The sequence below is a fragment of the Cebidichthys violaceus genome, unplaced genomic scaffold (genome assembly GCF_023349555.1).
Source record: "Cebidichthys violaceus isolate CVI_PGR_0920_01 unplaced genomic scaffold, fCebVio1.0.p SCAF_650, whole genome shotgun sequence".
In the NCBI taxonomy this organism is placed as follows: Eukaryota; Metazoa; Chordata; class Actinopteri; order Perciformes; family Stichaeidae; genus Cebidichthys; species Cebidichthys violaceus.
Genome location: NW_027176873.1, coordinates 1 through 20,963, shown reverse-complemented (window position 1 = coordinate 20,963; position 20,963 = coordinate 1). Strand labels below are relative to the sequence as shown.

Below are 20,963 nucleotides of genomic sequence, written 5' to 3'. Positions count from 1 at the left end.
TAGCTGAGAAGAGAACATTTCTTCCTGTTCAAGGTTCCCCAGCATGACTCCACAGTCTGGTTATGACTCCAAGACAGCTGCTTGACCTTGTGCGTGTGGATGTGTGCGTACGTATGTTTGAGTGGGTATGCGAGTGTTTGTGTGTGTAAGAACTTGCAGCATGCGTCCTGGCGCACACATGCGTGTGTGACAGTGTGTGCACGGTTTAGACGGCGGGGCTCTCTGGGTGTGTCTCTCTCACACACACTTGAAACCGATACGACCAAAACACACTGACCTCTAGTGCTCAAAGGAAAATCACACAAAGACATTTCCCGGAATTTAAGTTTGTGACACCGACCTTAGGTTTGGCTCCGCGGGGCTCACAGGGGCCTCCCGGTGGCTGGAAAGTGAAGTCTGCCTTGAATCTGGACCGGGTCAGGATGGCGGCCACCTCTCCGTCAACCTCCACCACATCATCGACCTGTGAAACACGCTCACGTCCGACATCACCGGCAAACAAACAAACAAACAAACAAAGTGCACGAGCTGAGGACGTACTGCGGGATGCGCAGACCTTGAATGTGTATCGACGGTCAAACTGGAAGCTGTCCTCCACCCCTGTGACGCTCCCGTTATACATGACCCGACAGGGCTTGGCGCTGCCTTCAGGGACCTTGAACAGGCGGTACGTGGCAGAGACGAACTTGAAGTCGCCTGTATTGCCAGAACAGGTAAAGAAAGAATTACGAAATGCATCGGTCGATCTCCAGAACGTAGCTGATCCACGGCTCAGGAGGAAAGAGTCGGCATGTAGTAACTCCTGATGTTCATCCAAACGACCTGACGCAGTAACACCTGCACACACCTCACAGGCCCTACATGGTGCAGCCACACAGGTGTTTCCACTTATCACGGCTAACTGGACTTCTGTGTGAGCGCGAGCAAACGACGCTCGACTGACTGACGTCTCCCTCACTGTCCTGCTAGTTTGTATTGCACCCGTCATTCTTATTGGTTCATGAAGTTTGGTGTCCTCACATAATTCTCAAAAATAGAATAATAAAATAGCATCAAACCCAGAACGTCCTGCAGCTCTCTGTTGTCTACCGTGATGTCGCTGGCTGTGACCAGCCGTGGCCGGCTGAAGCCCACTTCTTCAGCCAATTGCAGCAGATCTTTCCACCAGAGCGCTCCACCGATACACTCACCTGCCGACAGGAGATACACTGTGACATTGTGCCACGCGTCTGTGAGCTTTTATGGCAGTAGGATATTAAATTTGACGCACCCCACAGGACTTTGTGATTTTTAATTTCCTCCGTTAGTCTTCCACTGCTGTAGATGTCACTGAAGTACAGCTCGCCTCCGTCCTAAAGATCAACAGTCCAACAATGTATGCAGTGAACATCAAGCTACACAGACGAATGGGTTGAATGAGGTTGTTTAATGAGAGAGAGAGAGAGAGTACCTTCAGCACGCTGTAGGCTTCAGCCAGAACCCTCCTCTTGTCTGGAGAGAGATTCACCACGCAGTTGGAACTGTGGCACAAAATCAGCTTTTCAACTTCATTTCTTTAGAATTACAAAGCATGAGATTAACAAAAACAAAGAGAGAGTAAATGACTCCGTACATGATGATATCAAATGAGCTCTTTTCCAAACCCGCTTCTGTCAGGGCCTCGATGTAGCCCAGCACGAAACTAACGTTGGGCTTCTTGTAGCCAAACTCCTTCGTGTGGTAGTCCACGTAGGTCCGGGCCACGGCAAGCTAGAGGAGAGCACGCTGATGCATTTACAGCTGTATTTGCAGTACGAGTCTTAAGCAGTTCGTGCATACTGAGGAGCAGAATTTTGTCTATTATAAGAAAATGGCCATTTTTATTTTTCGGTATACATCATTGTCATCTTACTGTGGCCACGATGTGATGATGATGATGATGATGTCCATTACCTGGTCCTCGGTCATGTCGATGCCAGTGACATGGCCCTTCTCGCCCACCAGCTGACTCAGCATGTAGCAGTCCCTTCCACTTCCACTGCCCAGGTCCAGTATCTTGCAGCCCTCCAAACACTCCGGCACCACCAGACCACAGCCATAGTACCTGAGGGGGAAAAGAAGAAGCACACCCACTGTAAGCATCTGTGGATCAGGGGTCTGTTCCCGGTGTAAACACATCTGAAGCAACAACTGAGAGTGGGACAACAGTCCAGTGACCTGGCGGTGACTTCGGGGTGCACTTTCTTCAGAGCCTGGCGGATGAAGGCGGGGACGGGTTTGGCCGGAGCCACGCAGGCATTGCTCTTCAGGTCCTCGGTTTTCTTCAGCACCTTTCCGTAGTAGTCCTGTTTCAGAGCAGAAACGCTAGCTGTGGTCGGTTGCTCGCCGTAAAGCGGATTGATATCAGTCAGCGGTGCAATAATTGACTCGTAATAACACTTGCAAGCTGTGCTTTGGTCGGTGAATTCACCTGAAAAAGCATCACTCAAGTTTTAATACAAGTCAGTGTTGCAGCTAACGTTAATGAAAGCACTGCAATTATGCTGGCGCGTGCAGTGTAACAGGTGGTGCACGTTCTACCTTGACATCCACGTGAACGGTGGTATCAACAAAGCCTCCTACGCACGCACTTTAAAAAAAAAAAAAAAAAGGTTTTATACGTTAACGTCACGAAACGCTGCGTGACAGTTACTGTTAGCTAGCTGCTAACTGACAGTAACCGTTAGCTAACTGCTAGTTGCTAACTGACAGTAACTGTTAGCTAGCTGCTAACTGACAGTAACTGTTAGCTAGCTGCTAGCTGCTAACTGACAGCGCTGGCTAGCTACAGCAAATGAACGATTATAACTTTACTCCACAAGTTTACAGTGACACGGTCTTACGACACAAATGTAACTTTGACGTTACTATAAAACAACCGTTACCGTCTCACGTTAACGTTACAATTTATAAGGCTAACGTTACATGGCAAATACGAGACGATAAAGGAGACACGGGGCATGTTTTGAGGGTTTATCTTACCTGTTGTCTTCAGCCATTGCCCCCGAAGACTGAGTCAAAGTCCACACTTTCGTAGAGGAAGGCTTTCAGCAATGGTTTGCCCTCTGCACACAATTCATATCATCACTGTGTACAGATGACTTCCTTTTTTAGGGCACACCCTGTCCTCCATTGCCCGAAATCACAGCTGGACCCTGGTACCAAAGATACCAGATGTGACTGTGGTCAACGATCATGTAATAATAAGCTTCCATGAGAAGTCCTCTCAGCGTCGACAACACATGAGTCAGCTTGAATTTAAAAAGGGGCATGTTTATTGAAAATACATCCAGCGTGGTTGTTGTAATAAATGGCTTGTAATCAGAACATTTGTGCAAAACCACCTTACAGACACTGGTGACGAGAGATAAGAAGTTATCTCCTGTGTTAGTCAACCGTACCCTTCACACAACTCCATAACACCCATAATGAGAAGAAAAATAATCTGTCCATCGCAATAAAGCTAATGATTTCATACAAGTTATGAAAGCAACTATTTGGTTCACAAACATGTTACAGAGTATTTATACATATTTTCAAATATAAAGTGGTTCTGGATTTTTTTTTTTTTTACAGTTCCAATATTTATTTTAAAGGATTTAGCCGATGTGAAAAAATAGCTCATCTCGGTACCACATGTACCACAATATCACGTTCTAGGTCACACAGAGCATTAACATATAAAGCACTTAAGAATGTGTTCAGATTCAATCATCTTCATGTAAAATACAGAAAGTTCACGTTACAGTTGAACTTGTGCTAGACGTTTTTTTGAGAGACATCTTCTGTTATTGTTTCAGGGTAGATATAGAAATCTGAGAGACCAGTCGGATGAAACGTTTGTGCTTTGCACACATTACAATGTTTGAGGGTTGTAAAAGGTTCCTACTCATAATATAATCAGTGGCATTTTCCATGGCACGTTCATCATCAATCAACATCTACTTTATTAAAGCTCCTGTACGATTTGGATTCAAAACAGTCAAGCTCTTCAAGGCATTGACAAGATACATACACTGGAACTATGTGGTCTTTGTTGGCTACATTATGGGACAATTACCTTCATATAAAGTTGAGTAAGGGATGAAAACACACACACACACACACACACACACACACACACACACACACACACACACACACACACACTAAACACATATTTTAGGCTATCAGGAGCATTTCCTCTCAGATTGATTAGGAGAGGGCCACACTATCAACACGCCGTATGTAGGTGAAAAACACACTGAAGTCAGCCTTAATGGACCATTCAGGAAGCTCCTATAATTGTTTAATTGATGAATGCCAAAACAAGAGCATGGTCAAATAGTGCTGCTATGAAAATATAAAAACAAAGAGTGTTAATGTTACCGTATAGCTGGTGAAGGTAATCTATCGAAGTGGCTGACACTAAAAGTTTGAGGTCCGACGAAGCCTTTTGTTTTTGGCAGCTGCTTTCTCATGGTCTCCCAGTTTCACTGAAACGTATCATTGTTCATCAAGATCTGCATTTCTTTGTGGGTAGGCACGTACTACAAACATGTATTAAAACTAATGAGTACAAAGTGAATCTGTTACTGACAATCTACAGAGGTCCATTTCTTACACACGTCCTGTACTGCAATTTAAGACTGAATTAATGAAAGCATGTTCTATTGATTTATTTTAAGCTTAAAGCTTCATTTATAAAAGATAAATACGCTTTGTGCAAAATAGGAACTGCCTCACATTACGATCTGTAAATGCACTTATATGCTCCTCTATCACTAGCGGGGCAGATAGAGAGCAACAACAAACAACACAAGGCAGAGCGGCTTTCAATGGCTGGAAAAGCACTTAAGAATGATGAGTCTTGTTCTCGTGTCCCTGTACAGTACCAGTTTGCATAAGCACACACTGTGGTGGATCCACGTTGCACTCATCCAAAATGTTCCTGCCGTTTTGTTTTGTTTTACTACGTAGTTCTGTGTCCGTAGAGAACGGCTTTCCAGAATTGTTGCAAGCACCCGGTGAGGAGAGCAGTGGACGTCCCGTCCCGTCGTCACAGCTTCAACAATCGAATCTTTCACTGTGAGTCAGGAGCTCCCGTTGCAAGAGAGGGAAAACTGAAGGACTCTGTGTGTGTGTGTGTGTGTGTGTGTGTGTGTGTGTGTGTGTGTGTGTGTGAGTGAGAAGTCTCATTTGCCACAGGCTTGTAAAGGGCTTGGACTGCCCAAACATAACCCCAAAACACACAGGTTAAGGCCACTGTTCCAGTGTGTGGAGTCATTTGAGTGCAGATTCCACTTCCTGCTCCCACACCTGTTTTATCAAAGACGCACACATTCATAAAATACTCACTCAGGAAGTACTTCGACACAGAACACTTGCTCGGATACAGAAGCACAGGCCTCCATGCTCCGTCTCAAGTGTTCTCCCCTTCCCTGTGTGACGTCGTCTCAGCCCTGTGGCTCAGTGCTGGTGCTGTGGTGCGGCCCCTCCTGCTCGTTGATGGTGTGGAGGAGGAGGCACACTGGAGGGTGGAGCGAGGCGCTGCCTATCTGGTGGGCCGGCTGAGGAGGTCCCGACGACCCACGTGCGACCCGCCTATCCGGCCCGTCCAGCGCTTGCTCCTCCTCCACAGCGAAGGAGGCTCGATGGCCGCAGCTGTCGCAGAAGTCGCCCACCTCCTCCTCCTCCTCCTCGTTTCCCTCGCGCCCCAGCAGGCTCTCTAGCTCCCTCGACTCCTTGCCTTCCTGGCCTGTCCCTCCAGCTCCACCAAAACCGCTGCTCCCACGTGTGCCGCACACACACACCTCAATCCCAGAGTCTCCCGTGAATCGCCTCCTCCTTCCATTGGGGAGTCGATCTTTGTCCTCAGCAGAACCCTCCGACAGGTCCTTCAGCAGCGGGTCCTTGCAGGAGTCGTCCCCACTATCACTTCTTTTCTCCTGGCCGGTGAGTCCCTCCCTATTGTTGAGCCCATCTGACAGCAGTATCATGCCCGACTCTTGTGCCGTCTGCAGGGGCTTGTTGTCAGGCTTTGGCCTTAAGTCTAAGGTGGGGGTTTGTGGTTCCTCTATGCTGGGTCTGCAACACAGAGTGTCAGAGACCGGGGGCACCGGAGTGGACTGGATGGTTGGACAGTGTCCCTCCTGCTGCTCATGAGCCAGCGGGCTCGAAGCCACAGAGGACGGGCCAGTGTGTAAGGCACTGTAGGGCGGGGGAGGAGTCTGCGGCCGGTTGACCACCTCTTCGTAGTCGGGCAGGAGGTAGTTGGGCAGAAACCCTGAAGAGAAGAAAACCAGACATTTGCAAATGCGCGAAAAATGTACACAACTTTATACGTTTTACAGGGCAAGCAAAACGAACACGGGTTAGTTTTCCCTTCAAATAAACACCGCCGCCTGACCCCAACACATTTCAGCGAGACCTCACTGAACTTCCCAGACCACCATTCAAACATTCCCAAAGCAATAGGGGGAAACAATGTGACAAAACAAGCTCATTTCTGGGTCAACTCGGTGCTGAAGGCCGGCGCAGCGCTGTGCGAGATGGTGTTGCAACACTGGTGAGGTACCAAGAGAGCAATGCAGGCCGTTTCCTGAAAACTGGGGCATGCAAACAGGGAAGGTTCTGCCGCTGTGTGAAACCAGAGATACATGTCAGTGCAAACATTACATTTGAGCCGAGGACCACCGCTTTGTTTGTCGCTTTAAATTCCTTAGTTTGATGTAACTAGAAAACTGCCGATTAGAAATTCTTGAAAAAGATTAATCCAGAGTCCGGCCCCGAGTTCTCTCGAGAAAGGAAGCTACTGGACTACATCTGCACCTGTCACAGGAGCACTGAGAGTCAGACACTGCAGCTGGGAGGCCGAAAGAATGTATATCTGTGACTAAACACATCATGTGCTGTGTGCACCAGTGTGACGTTGTGTTTGCTGGGTACCAAGAAGTGCTTCGGCTCGACAAAACGAACAAAGAAGAGGATTAATGTGTGCAGGGTGACCATTCTTTTCCTCCCTAATATGTTTGGAGGAGATAGGAGAAAGACCTCCCCTGAATAAACCAGACAAACTGTTAATACTTTACTTCATCAATGTGGATATAAAGCTGAGATTCTGACCAGGAGGTCTGATTTGACAATGATAAGCCAACCTGCATGAACAAATATGTAAACTCGTGAGAAAAATGACACCGTGCTCACTTCCTAGTTAAAATAGTTAGAAGTGCACACAACCCAAACAAAGCTCCACATCAGGTTTAGTCATCATGGTGTGTGTGTGTGTGTGTGTGTGTGCGGTAGCTCTTACTGAAGTAGAAGGGCACAGAGGGGTAGTTGTGTGCTTCGCGGTAGGCGATGAGGTTGATCTCGTGCTGCCGTTGCTGCTGCTGCAGCCGGTGTTTGGTGCGGCGGTGGTGACACACGCAGCAGCAGCTCAAAATGAAGATGATCGCCCACACCAACCAAAACCCTGAGGCGAGAGGAAGGTCAACACCGTCACGTTGGCTTTACAACTAGATCCATGAGGTTTAACTGTACCGGCTGGTGGTGATGTCACATTAAAGTTCCTGATCAAACATCTGGTTCCATACTGGTACGTGTTGCATTATGAAATGTATGGAATACAAACTCCATACACATCAGCACACACGCTGACCTCTGAGCCGTCTGCTGTCTCACTTTGGGAGACATTTGTAAATGTTTCTGACACAAAGAAATAACAGAAGCCCTTAATGTCAAAATGTTGAAATCTTGGGAGTATTGTAGCAATAAAATAGAATTACAGAAACGCACTGAGATAAAAACAACCCGGCACAAAGTGACTGAATAAGAACAACCTGTGCCTTTTCCACATGACATGAAGTCCTTAATTCTCTACTAAAGCGTTATTTTCTAGATTGTATTATCTGGAATCCTGCAGCAAGGAGCAAAAACTGGCTTCGGTGTGCGTGTTTAAAATAAATGCGTCGACACAAAGACAATTAGGGAACCTCACTTGAAGAACCACAGGGCCAGGCTGCCTGTTCCTCTGTGAAATAAGAGTGTAAGCTCTGCAGCATCTCTGCTGAGCGCTCACTGAGATTTACCAACTCAGCATTTTTAACAGAACAGAACCTCCCTCAACGGACACAGATAACAACACAACATACAGTAATAACAGATCATACATTATGCCAAATAGGTTGGAATCCAGCTACAGAGAAAGTGACATGTTAGACATGTGCATTTGATCATGAAGATGATTGTATCTGAATATCATCTACACGTGAGACGACTGACTGAAGACAGAAGTAGCTTAATAATAATAATAATTAATAAACAGGCAGGGATCGAATGCATTCGTCTGAAATGTTTTAAGCTCATTCGGTGGCTGACGGGGGCAGAGGGATACATTTATTGGGTTCCGGTGTAGCCAGCGGTTACCCGGGACAAGACTTCTGGACCAATAAAAAGCTACGTCCTCCTGAGGACGGTAGCCGCCGACGTCCTCCGTTGTATGTCGGCCAATGAGCTCCGCCTCTTTTGCGACGCCACGATTGCGGAATCTGTTCATAGAGATTAGACGGCGACGCTCAAAAGGTCACATTCCACGACTGCCTCGAGAAACAGATGAGGCTACGCTGTCACCGACTGTTCAAGAAAACACAGCCTTCGTAAAGAAAGAGATTTAATGCTGAATTTACACACGTCCTTACAGAACATCACGTCATGTTACCATCAGATATGGTAATGAGGTACAGCTGATACATGACATTCAACAAGTTAAGAGCTGCGGATTGTTTTACCCAAATAAAAGAGTATGACTGAAAGTGTTTGTGATTCCATTAAACATACGGTTTACTTTAACCAAAGACTGAACCTCCTTGCAACGAAATCATTCCCTGATCTAGGAAGCATGTTTCATGTGTTCATCTGTGTAGACTTTGTCAAACTTCAGCTGGTCATCAGATGTCCAGCTCGCAGCTCTGTAGCCCCAAACACATCATCGTCAGCAGCATCTGAAATGAATAGACGTATAAAACGACTTACAATTCCTTTCAAATGAAGGTTACATTATTTCAAACGCTGCTCATTTATGGGTCGGTGTACGTTTCACCCACCTGGAGGATGAACCCTCTCTGCTCGCTGGGGAGAACGACATCCTGCACACCATCTCAGCGTCTGATGTCACCATTTGAAGTCCAAAATTGAAATCTGGGCTGGATCCAAGCCGGGGATGATCAGGTCACACCACCGGGCCTTTCCACACAAAGCCCCTCAATCTTGTTGTATGACTTCCTTCACCGTATTCAGTGTTCACTCACTATGTTTTGTGGGTCAGTGTTTCCCCGTTTGGGGATCTGTCTTTTGCTGTGCTGCTCATTGTACCCGGGTCTCTCCTCCTGGACCGGGCTTAATTAAACCTCGACACACTGACGTGTAGCGGTGCACTTGCTGATCGTCTCACTGATCTCCACATCTAATCTGTGACACGAGCCCGTCTGTCAGCAGCTGACATCGTGGAGCCACTGCAGAGGAACTCGCATGACTTTAAACTTCTGTGTGATCCTTTTAAAGGGAGCTTGTGGGATCTGGTGTTGAGGCCGATGAGCCTGGAAGAAGGTGAGCCGCTCTTTCAGCTCTACGTGCTTCTTTGTTCCTGAACTTCACCTTCCTCTGCTCATCAGCACACGGTCTCAATACACTCTCAACCCAAATGGAAAAACTAAACTAAACTACACTCGCTGATTGTAATTGTGGATTGCAAGCACTGGAAACAAATGATGCTGCTGTGTGCGTTTCACCTGGAGCTAAATGTAGACCAGGTGACGGAGGCTTCATGTCTGCTTTGAGCCTGACGTGGTGGTGTCTGTACTTCATCAGTAAGAAGGTACCGATGAGCCTGTAGGAGCTAAATAGGGTTCTGCTCTTCTACCGAGGAGGCCACTTGTTCAGCTCGTCCCATCTCTGGACAGCAGAGGGTGGAGGTGTGGCGACATAAATGGGTTGTGTTCCCACGTTGTGTTGCTACAGTTTAACCCCCCCTGTGAGGTGAGAGGTGAAGTAGAGGCGGGATACTTACACCAGAGCTCGTAGTAGTAGCTGCAGCACTGAGAATTGCCGCAGCAGTGTCCGGACTCGCAGACGTAGCTCTGGTTGTTCACGCCCTCACAGTGCAGGAGGCTCTGCAACAGAGAAGCAGTCGCACCTTCAACACAGGAACGTATGATCAACATCTGGACTTAAAGACAACACTGGAGGCGTCGGGTTACGCCGCGCAGCGCCAATGAAACAAAACCAACAGAGCCCCCCCACCGGGTCTCAGGCCTGTGCTTTTGACTCACACAGGGTGAGATTACGTTTGTTCTGTGTTCTACACTGATCAACAGGAACGCTGGGCATCGCCAGAGGAAACGCAAATCTGTGAATTGATCAACGTGAAGTCCACACACACACACACACACACACACACACACACACACACACACACACACACACACACACACACACACACACACACACACACACACACCATGCTACACTAAATTGTTACAGCTGATGGTGCTTTCTTGAATCATTTCTAGAGGGTCCGCCTCTTTTGCTTGCATTTTGTCACACAGTACAAAGAGCACAGCAGACATTGACAATCTTTCCCTTCTATTTAAGTTCCCCAGTGAGAGAGACAGTGAGACAGAGGGACAGTGAGACAGAGGGACAGAGGGACAGAGGGACAGTGAGACAGAGGGACAGAGGGACAGTGAGACCGCATGCACAACACCTGGGCCCTGAAACCCCGGAGTTTCTAAACTCCTCCGTTTTTCCGGTGCTCTGAAACTCCGGCGTAGCGTTGACGCTCAGCGTAAACATAGCAAAAGATATGCGTCTTAAAATGGACACGTAGTAGTGTGGACGTGGTCTGAAGATACTCTAATTATAAATCATCATTTACACCATCGCCTTTCCTACTGCGACACGTCAACACGTCTTCCTGTGAAGAAGACCTATGATGTTATTTATCTGATCTAAAGGGTTCTGCAGGTTGTTCATTGTTTCTTTATGACAACAAACAGACTAGCATGTACGATTGAAACATGAGCCCTTCATGTTGTACATGTACTAGCTCTGATCTTTGTTTCAGAATAATGATAACAGCTCTGGACCAGTGTTTAAGGCTCATATCAAGTGCGACTGTGTGAATCTCAGGCAGCAGGAAACCCCTCAGTACGTTACCGCAGATCTGACGCATCATTTAAACGTAAAGTTTAGCCGAGACCTCATCACCAGAAGTCTCAAAAGTCCACTTATGTCCAAAATCAATGAAATCATCATTCGTCTCCACTCCAAACAATCTGTGACAGGTCTCAGCTGTAAATATAACAAGCTATAACGACCTCACTAACAGTACCCGTGAACGGGTCGAGTTGTTAAAGGACGAGACGGTGATGTGAACAGATAGATCCGCATGCTGTAATCTAAATCCTGTCAAGAAAAAAAGCTCTGTGGGCTTTCTCCAGCAAGATCCCTCAGATGTGTTCTTCTAGATCAGCTTAATGATTAGCTTAGCCAAAGTTCTACAGAGGGAGAGTTTAGATTACCAGCGCAGGTCCCAGACCGTGAGGCATGATGATGATCCAGGGTCCAGAAATCCCAGAAACGTCCTTCAAAACTCACGGGTCATTATCCCACAAAAGAAGTCAAACAGCTCTCAAACATTCTCTCTCTCTCTCTCTCTCTCTCTCTCTCTCTCTCTCTCTCTCTCTCTGTCCACTACACACGCACACACCCTCAGTCCACTCCAATCCAGCCCCAAACAGTGGGTGAGGATTGTTCTACGGAAATTTCCAAGCAGCAGCGGAGGGCAAGTTCCTAGCTGGGCCGCCGCATGATAATAAGGCGCACAGAGCGGTGAGAGGGGTGTGTGTGTGTGTGTGTGTGTGTGTGTGTGTGTGTGTGTGTGTGTGTGTGTGTGTGTGTGAGGCCCGGAGAGAACGGCAAGAAATGCACAGAGGAAGCAAAGACAGAGCAGTTACACAGGAACGATTTGTCATACGCACCAGATCAGCACAAACTATACCGCTGACATCATTGAATGTGGAACTCAAACCTCAAACAGGAGTTTCTCCTGAACAGCTGTTTCCTTATCAACACGACCGCCCCGACACAGAGGACTCTAATTGACTGTGTAATAAACAAATGATGTTCTGTTCCTCCACTTTGTCTCCGATAGCTTCGGCTGTTTCCACCGACGACTCTCCACCACGTGCTCTCCACGTTTGCAATTTAATACCCGATAAGCATCTAGTTTGTTTGGGACAGAATGAACGAGGCGACAGAACGTCAATCAAAAACAGCTGACCCTGAACAAAATGTAGGTGACCAAGTCGAAGAATCTGGACGAAGCAGATTCCTCCGTCTCCCATCCAAACAGGCAACAAAAGAAGCCATCCACCTCTCTCTCGCTGCACCGGCAGATTAACGGGAGATTTGGTTACCGTCCCAGAAACGATCGCTCTCGTTAGAAAATGATCAACCTTCATAATGAGAAGCTGTTGAAATGAGAACGGTTGAACTACGCTTACTGGAGACGAGCGTCAACGGTTGTTAGTGAACTGAGACGGCACAGGTACAGCTGATCCACTGAGACGAGGCCTGCAGGACTATCTGATGCACAGAACGACCTCGCTGAGCCCTTATTTATTACCGTGTCCTGCAACAAAGAACGGTTTCATAGTCATCAAGACGACAAAGATGTTAATGCAATAACGATGCAGATCAGCTGAGAAGGTTTATGTGAAGAAAAGAAGACTTTTAAAACTTGATTTAAGTGATTTTGCACTAAGCGGTATTATATGAAATGTACAAAACATCAAATTTGAAAATGGATGAAGAAATGAGACAAAACAAAACAATGTTTATGTGTTTAAGGTGAGAGTGTGTGTGTGTGTGTGTGTGTGTGTGTGTGTGTGTGTGTAGGCTTTTATGACCGTAGTAGTTAACTCAGCTTTACAAACTCAAAGTATCGACAAACAACAGCCAGCGTTTGTTTCTTGTAGGTGAGAAACACAGATATGTAAAGAGACTCAGAAGCTGTGGAGACTTTCACTGAAGTGTTTGTTTTGGGACTAAAGTAGAACAGCGACTGTACAGCGGAGCGGATCATTCATGCTGTGAGCCGCTGATGAAGACTGTTAATCATGAAGTCGTGAAGTGATCCCCGGTTACTATAACACCGTGACACAGATAACATACAGCTGACTCTGTATTGTGTGAAATCCTAGAGGGCTGAATGCAAACAGCAGATGTAGCTCAGGGCCACATGACGTAACGCTCGTCTTCCAGTCGGCCCTACAAGCACCAACACATGACAACGAACTGCAAATATGTGCTTCATAACTCTGTGCTTCATGCTCACAGGCGTGGTTTGATAGATGACAGATTACAGACACTGCACGTGGCATCGCACGCGTCCACAATTAGAACTGGATTTAGTCCAAAAGTTTGCGACTCTTTGTGCCTTGAGGTGTTCGCAGTGAACCTTCAGAGGCATCGTATACATATTCATATACGGGGTGATATCTCATATATGAAAGGACTGATTAAGTGCTGATACGGGTATTAACTGATAAGTTAAATCAAAGCTGTGCTTTTGTACTGTCTCCAGAGATAGGGACGTCAAGGAAGTCCTGAAGCTAGACTATCATGAGCATCTATTTAGTCCAGCTCATGAAAAAGTAGTTCTGACGCATTCTTGAGTGTAATCAGCAAAAAAATGCAGACGCAAGAATACTGCTGCTGCTGCTGCTGCATCTCTTTCCTCGTGCTCCATAAGTCAAACTAGATGCAACATGGTGCTGAATCTGCTGCTCTGCAAAAACACAGTTACAGGTTAGACTGACTGTGTCTCATCGTGTCCTAAACAAACCTACACAGCTCAACTTGAGAGAGGATGGTGAGGAGGTTATTTAAAGCTCACTTCTATCTCCTCTGAGGTTGACATGTGAATTCACAGACTGAAACAGTGAGTTGAACAATCATTTTTCCCCAAAAACATCCTCACATGAATCGTTATCTTCATGCAGAGGTGCGCATCTGTGTGACTCGTGGAGATGAAAGAAGGAAGCCTGGATCTCTGCACCACACGTGACACATCGATACATTGTAACAAACACCTTAAAACGTATTAACGTGTGACTTGATGACGGGGTCCTTTAATAAGTGTAAATGATAATAACACTGAGAATGACACAGAAAAACTTTTATGTTCATTAACTAACTATTTACAGCATGGCTCCTGCACCAGAACGTGCTATGTGTGACTGTGTATCTGTACTCATACCTGAATAACTGCTTTTTGGTTTGGTTTTGTTTATGCAACTCGCTCGTGGGTAAAATGTCAACTTTACCGTAAACACAAGAGAGCAAGGCCCCGACCGACGAGTGTCCGTTTTCCCTTCACAGACGCTAGCTAGGGTTAGGGTTAGCTATCGCAGCTAGCTACCGAGCTCAGCCAGCGTGCTAGCATCTTTGTTGACAGCGCAGTACAAGTTACAGTAAGTCAACGTCAAACGATAAGCGACTTTGCTGCTCGAATGACCGGACGTGATGTTTAATAAGCCAAGGACTGGATAGTTTGCTAACTTAGCCGGGTAACAAGCTAGCTAACAGCCCTGAGAGAGAGAGAGAGAGAGAGAGAGAGAGAGAGAGAGAGAGAGAGAGAGAGAGAGAGAGAGAGAGAGAGAGAGGGGGGGTGAGTGTGTAAGAGAGAGACAGAGAGACAGAGAGAGAGAGTCTTGTTTTTGACTGCTCAGCCTCAACTTACCCGGTCTGCTGCGGGCTCGGTGGGGGTGACAGGGCCGACAGCGTGCAGAAACAGTCCCATTGTCAGAGCCGAACTCACGCCTCTCATTCCTCGCAAAAGTAGCCACAGCTTCGGCAGAAACACACACACGCAAACCGCCGATTATTCAACAAAACTGTGTGTGTCCCCCCCCGGTTCTCCTCAACTACTGCGCGGCCCCTGTCGCGCTGAGAGGCCGCTGCGTGCGCCGCCTCCTCTGCGTTCTGGGCATGTCAACGAGGCGCGGTGCCGCTGGCGCAAACTGGCTGACCGTCGGTGCCACTGGAACGATACAGCTGTTACACAAGCCGCTCCCCCGGCACAGGCACCCTGCCTCGGTCCGTTGGGTGTGGCGTGGTCACCTCGACCCGATCCATGTGCGCAACGTGATGGGCGTTTAGTTGCGTGGATCGCCTCTGGTTTTTGCGGACTGGCGCGTGATTGGAGAGCCCGGCCAGCTGGGAAGAGATCGACCAATCGCTGATCGGTGCGTCTCTCGTGCACGGACTTGTCTCCCTGGGTTCCCCTTCTCGAGTTTATGAGAACACGACGTTCAGAAGACAGTCTTCTCTTTTCCTCATTAACTATTAACCTCGTACCGAGTTATGTAGTGTGTCTCAAGTCTACAAGCCAGTTCACACTGTAAACAACAACCAATGTGTTCATAGGAAAACACAGGAAGAGATCAGACGTCACCCTTTGATATGTTTTATTACCATTACTCATCCGTCATAAAATATACAGTCAAAATTCATTTAAGTTAAAATGTCTTTAAAAGGCCCGGTTCACTCAACGTGCAACATCTCATGTTTCTTATCTTATATAACTAGAGATAAGTAAGAAAATAAGTTGTTTTGCATTTGAGTGAACCCAAAGTGTTTAATGTGTGGAATAAAATTAGCATTCAAGTAAAGCAGGGCTCCTGCATGATCTGTGGAGCAGTAAAACATCCATAAAACTGTCTGTTTGAGCATAATTAAAGTTTGCATCATCATCATCATCACGATGAGTTTCGATAAAGCCGGACACATTGTGATCGGTGAACGCTCACCAGTCCCTCTCACGAGGCCGTCTGTACGGTATGCCTATCAGACTGAAAACATCCTTCTCTGTCGGTGTGCTGAACGGAGTGCCGGCGTGAACCTTCAAGCTCCCCCGACGCACCACGTCTTTATTCAACGAGTGCTCCGATAGGCTCATTCTTTTTGTCTTTGCCAGGGCTCTCATGGAGCGGTTAAAGTGCGCCGACCCGGTGAAATACATGAGAGCGCAGGCGAACTCGTCGTAGGGCACCACGATGACGTCCAGCCTGCGATGGCGGCGGTCGGGTCCTGGCAAACGGCACACACCCATGTATTTCTTCTGCTCGCCGTTTTCCTCGTGGCTCACCAGGTCGTCCGTCAAAAACCCTGAGAGATAAAGCGTTGGTGTGTTTTAGGTTTCTCTTCAGGACAACGAAAAGGTAAGAATAAGACATGAGACAGAAGACGGAGCTCACCGCTGTCATGGAGGCTCTGTAACACTTTGCTGAAAACCCCCTTGTGGGACTTGCCATCCGGATGAGAGATGAGTACGTCAACATCTCCACACGTGGCCTTTCCCCGACGATAGGAGCCACACGCCATCGCCAACAGGCCCGGGTCGATGGCCTGGGCAGCCTCCTTCAGCTGCACATACACCCAGAGAAACACGTCATATAGGCCATCATCTACCGACAGCGATGGAGGCTTTGTACAATATTTGGCTTCTCAATGATAGAAAAGCAGCGTTTACTCTGTAGCTTCTCTTGTCTTTACGGTGCCGCCGGCAAACAAGTGAGCTTTTACCCGTTTCCAGCCAAAACACTGGGCGGTAGGCTCGCTAAAGCATCACTTATTACTTTGACAAGCCTGAGGGAGCACACATGCTTTAGTCATCTATCTAATGTGCACTTTCTCTCTGGCAGCTCTGAAGGAAAAAGAAAGTGCAGGTAATGCAATATGAGAACAACTAGCGCCGTACTCAACGCTCCGGAGTGAACAGCTATCTGGCTAACTTAAGACGCGGCTACTTCTTTTAGGTTTCTAGAGTTAGTTTTACCCTCTGGGACGCTCCTCTCTGTGAGAACACGGTCTGGTTTTACCATTAACAAGCAGTCAAGGAATGTTGACACACACCGTTTCCTTCTTCAAGCCTTCTGTTTCAAAAGTACAGAGGGTTAATCGGGCGATACCTCACCTCTATGTGTGAATAAACACATTAAAGTGGCGAAAGACGCCGACGTATTTCAGTCGTCGTCGCAGAATGAGGCGTGTAGATGTTGCGACGAATGAAAGACGCAATTACCACTTCCTCTATGGCTGCTGCCTCTTCTCTGGGCATGCGGTCTAACAGGTCATCGTAGTGCTTCAGTCCTATCTTCTGAGTGTTGCTCAGGTGGGCTTTTGTGCGGATGTCCTCCAATGTGCGAAAGCCCTAAAAGACAAAAATAACATTTTAAAGAAATCTCCAAGCTTGAAGTCACATTCAATTCAAGAATGCCTGCGGTATTTTGATTCACCGTGCGTGTGTGTGTGTGTGTGTGTGTGTGTGTGTGTGTGTGTGCGTCTTACCTGTTGGTACCACAGCTGTGCGGTTTTAGTTCCTGCACCCCAGATGTTAGTGAACAGCTCCAGCACTGGCACAGCCTCCCCGAGGTGGTCGAGCTTCCGCAGGTGACCGCTCTCCATGATCTCGTCAATTTTGTCGGCCATGCGTTTACCGATTCCTGGGATCTGACAAGCCTCCTAAAACACACGAAAACAAGTTCTGATTCAAAAAGGAATACATACGCAAAACAATCTGTGCACTTGTATATACCCAACAACTATACAGATTACTGACAGTACAAACGTGATATAAAAGCATGTGCATCACCTGATGTGAGGTGATGGGTTTGTGGTAACTCTTCAGAGCGTTGACGGCCTTGGAGTAGCCCAGCGCCCGCCACCTGTCCCCCTGGTTTGTGTAGGCCTTGGCCAGCACTTCTAGTTTGTCTGTGATGTGTTTATTGAAGTTATTAGTTTTGGACTGAGAGGATTGGGCACAGACCCACTTCCCCGAGACCACGTTCTGAGCAGCAGAGTCCGGACCGGGGTCTAGGCTGGGGCCAGGAGTCTCGTCTTTGGGGTGCTGGCCAGTGAGGAGAGCTTCCAGGTCACTCTGCAAGACCCCGTCTTCTTCCCCTCGCGCTTCTTCCTCTTTAGTGTCTGGAACTGTCTGAGAGTCAAATGTAATGTTAAACTGAAGAACACACAGATTGTTGTTTTCATGTGTTCAAATGATGACTAACTGAAAGACTGCAGAACCTGTCAAACCTGTACCCGGGACTTAAACCTACCATGTCTTTGGTCTTCTCTTGCTCGCTCTGATCCAGCGCTGGCTCTGCTTCGTCAGCGGGCTTGACTTTCAGCAGCTCTTCTTTCATATTTTCATGCCGCGTTTCAGATTCTCTAAGTGGGGAGGACATCAAAAGACGTTATAAAACTGATGACTCACTGAATCTTCTAACATATATTTGACGTCTCCGTGTCAACACATTTTAAGCGGTAAATGTGACGTACAAGTGAAAATACTCTGTAGTGTATTGACAAGCACTGGACTCATCCTGAGATACAGATACAACAGTAGAACAGCTCTATTAGGTCATTAACCTGTTGGGTAGCAGAAGGCTGTAGCTGTCAACATCCAGCAGTTGTTTCTCACTGATGCACGAGCTCAACCACATGCATTTCACCAGTTGGACTCCAGGGGGCACACAATCCACTTGTAGTAAGCGCAGCGCCCTGACACCGTCCATGTTGTCGTCCACAACAACGTGAGTGACACCGGGACACAGTGAACTCTCCGTCTGTCCTCCATTCTGCAGAATCTGTCTTTGAAAGATCTGGCATCTGGCACTCCCTATAGCAGCAGGCAGGATGTACACTGTGACACCATCAAACGTGCTTCCTGGGCCAGAAGAGAAGAACGTGTTACAACTAAGCAAAAATGTTGCATTTTCTCTCTCTCTCTCTCTCTCTCTCTCTCTCTCACACACACACACACACACACACACACACACACACACACACACTCTAACAACCTGTGATCTCAAACTCCTCAGGTCTCTTCTTTACCGGCGGTGCATCCTTTCCCTGTAACACTTTAGCTCGTTTGACTTTGGGAAAGGCCTTCATGATCCCGTGACGAGGCTCCATCTTGTTTCCTGAAGGGGGGGTGATGGGGGGCGCTGGTGGCCTGTGACAAAGAGAACAGAGGTATTATTGAGTCATCTATAACTTTGTAACACACACACACACACACACACACACACACACACACACACACACACACACACACACACACAAATCTGGAACCTAAACTGTGTATTACTAATTGTGCAGTAAAATATATGAATTCTGACAGTGTTTGAGTATGTAAGTGTAGTGCAAATGTCAGTATAAGTATATATATATATATATATATATATATATATATATATATATACACATAAGTATAAGTACATGTACTTTGTGCCATTAAACCTGTTATCTCGATTATCTTACAGCTGAGTTAGTACAAAACAGGACATTTCTCGTACAGTTACTTCCTACTTCACGTCATTGTTCAACGTGTATGTGTACTTTACACTGTAGGGAGTACATTGTATTATATTTATGTACAACAATAGCAGCGCGTGGGAGCTGTTTCGGCGTGTGCTTAGTGTAGATAACTAGTTAAGTGAGAAAATAATAATCTATGATGCCGCAATGATGCGTTAGCGTTAGCTCGCCTACTTTCCCTTAGCGCGCGCTAACGTGATAAACGGCAAACGGTGAGCGCCGCTTCGACTTTTCACTTAATATTTAAACTACGCATTAGTTAATTCGAACATATCCAAATATAATTGTATATTTGAGGCAGAAAACCCTCTTTAAACTCTTGTGTTTCGGTTTCTTACCCCTGATCAGACGGGACCATACGTACAGGAAGTGAACAACTGATAGTTTCACTTCCGGGTCAATTGTGTTTAGTTTTCTAAAAATGTTTTTACATTTGAATCATACCTCAAAACCTACATATTACACCTGTTACTACATCGTGGTTGTGATAGTAACGTTTACGCTTTCATTGTTGTATTAATTCTATAATTTATGATCTATTTAGTTTGCGTATTAAACCTCGGTTGCTGTGGTTACGGTTTGACTCCGGAAGTGTCCTCGTGCAACAGAAACATGGCTGATGAAAGCTGGCTCGATATCCTAAAATCCTCAAAGAAAACAGCTCTGATACACGACGGTGAGTATCGCACAGACACCAGTGAACTCTCCAGCCTTCTTTACCTGACGTTAGTCACAATCCATTCACTCAGGCTGCTAGCTAGCTCTCCAGCTAACATTATATCTCATAGGCAACAAAGCAGGTGACACAACTCGCCCTGTAGCATGTTACACGTCTCGTGGTAACACAAATAGACGTGAAAACATACTTCAACATGTGCCAACAGCCCGTCGCGAGTTATAATACACTATCGACCTAACAGAGAGGTAAGTTAGCCCACACTGTGGCTGTCTTTACTAGTTAAGCATCTCTCTAACTATGAGGCGTCTCTAATCAACGAGTCTGCTCTACGTTGCTGTTATCGTCTCTGACACAGCCCTGTGTCCATCCATGCTGGTTTACATCTACAGCAGAAATGCATTAATATTGTAGTTTGTTAAATGAAAGACATGTTTAATTCATTGCTTACTAATATAAGAAGGGGTCACATGTAATACTCTGTTGGTAGCATTGCCTTGTGTAATTATAATATAGTATTCTGTTGTTTTTTTTGTATGAAAAATCTTTTCAAATTGCACCACCAGGAAAAAGGAAGATCCACTTCCTCTTTACAGACGGAAAGGAAATGACGGAGGAGTACGACTTGAAAACAGATGAGCTCATTGGTAAGCAACAGGTTTCACACAAACACCTGGAGCTGCTGGTGTTCTGACTTTTAGGGGCATAAGTTTATGTATGTTATAAAATTGTTTGGCACTTTTCAGTACGGAAGTGGCGTCACAAAAGCACACTTGGAGCTCAGGGCCAGTGGGAGGTAGAGGTCGGGGAGCCACTCTCAGGCCCCGTCCCGTCTTCAGATTCGGAG

At 46.7% G+C, this 20,963-nt stretch overlaps 4 protein-coding genes across 5 annotated transcripts; 1 reads left to right on the top strand and 3 right to left on the bottom strand.

Moving 5' to 3' along the window:
• Positions 1–271: 271 nt before the first annotated feature.
• Positions 272–3,201, bottom strand: LOC137890522 (arsenite methyltransferase-like). Its single transcript, XM_068734639.1, has 10 exons — positions 3,001–3,201; positions 2,560–2,608; positions 2,197–2,324; positions 1,933–2,083; positions 1,613–1,749; positions 1,451–1,520; positions 1,271–1,352; positions 1,059–1,190; positions 557–696; positions 272–463 (listed from the first exon to the last, which is right to left on the bottom strand). Exons 1-10 carry the CDS (start codon positions 3,015–3,017, stop codon positions 287–289), a joined length of 1,083 nt encoding a protein of 360 aa, XP_068590740.1. The 5' UTR covers positions 3,018–3,201; the 3' UTR covers positions 272–286.
• Positions 3,202–3,270: 69 nt separating this feature from the next.
• On the bottom strand, positions 3,271–15,190 carry LOC137890521 (WW domain binding protein 1-like). Of its 2 annotated transcripts, none has more exons than XM_068734637.1 (4): positions 14,801–15,190; positions 10,064–10,166; positions 7,310–7,471; positions 3,271–6,283 (listed from the first exon to the last, which is right to left on the bottom strand). In XM_068734637.1, exons 1-4 carry the CDS (start codon positions 14,885–14,887, stop codon positions 5,454–5,456), a joined length of 1,182 nt encoding a protein of 393 aa, XP_068590738.1. In that variant the 5' UTR covers positions 14,888–15,190; the 3' UTR covers positions 3,271–5,453. The 2 variants fall into 2 exon arrangements, with proteins under 2 accessions (XP_068590738.1, XP_068590739.1); XM_068734638.1 differs by lacking the exon at positions 14,801–15,190 and adding an exon at positions 11,577–12,658.
• A 320-nt stretch (positions 15,191–15,510) lies between these two features.
• LOC137890523 (DNA polymerase lambda-like) lies at positions 15,511–19,804 on the bottom strand. The gene is made up of 9 exons (XM_068734641.1): positions 19,779–19,804; positions 18,921–19,075; positions 18,490–18,787; positions 18,177–18,288; positions 17,714–18,055; positions 17,410–17,583; positions 17,144–17,272; positions 16,317–16,485; positions 15,511–16,227 (listed from the first exon to the last, which is right to left on the bottom strand). Exons 1-9 carry the CDS (start codon positions 19,796–19,798, stop codon positions 15,866–15,868), a joined length of 1,761 nt encoding a protein of 586 aa, XP_068590742.1. The 5' UTR covers positions 19,799–19,804; the 3' UTR covers positions 15,511–15,865.
• On the top strand, positions 18,964–20,951 carry LOC137890524 (protein DPCD-like; the record flags this gene model as incomplete). The annotated part of the gene is made up of 4 exons (XM_068734642.1): positions 18,964–19,095; positions 19,985–20,116; positions 20,683–20,763; positions 20,863–20,951. Coding segments are annotated over exons 2-4 (234 nt in total), but the record flags the coding sequence as incomplete, so codon positions are not given.
• Between the last annotated feature and the right edge of the window lie 12 nt (positions 20,952–20,963).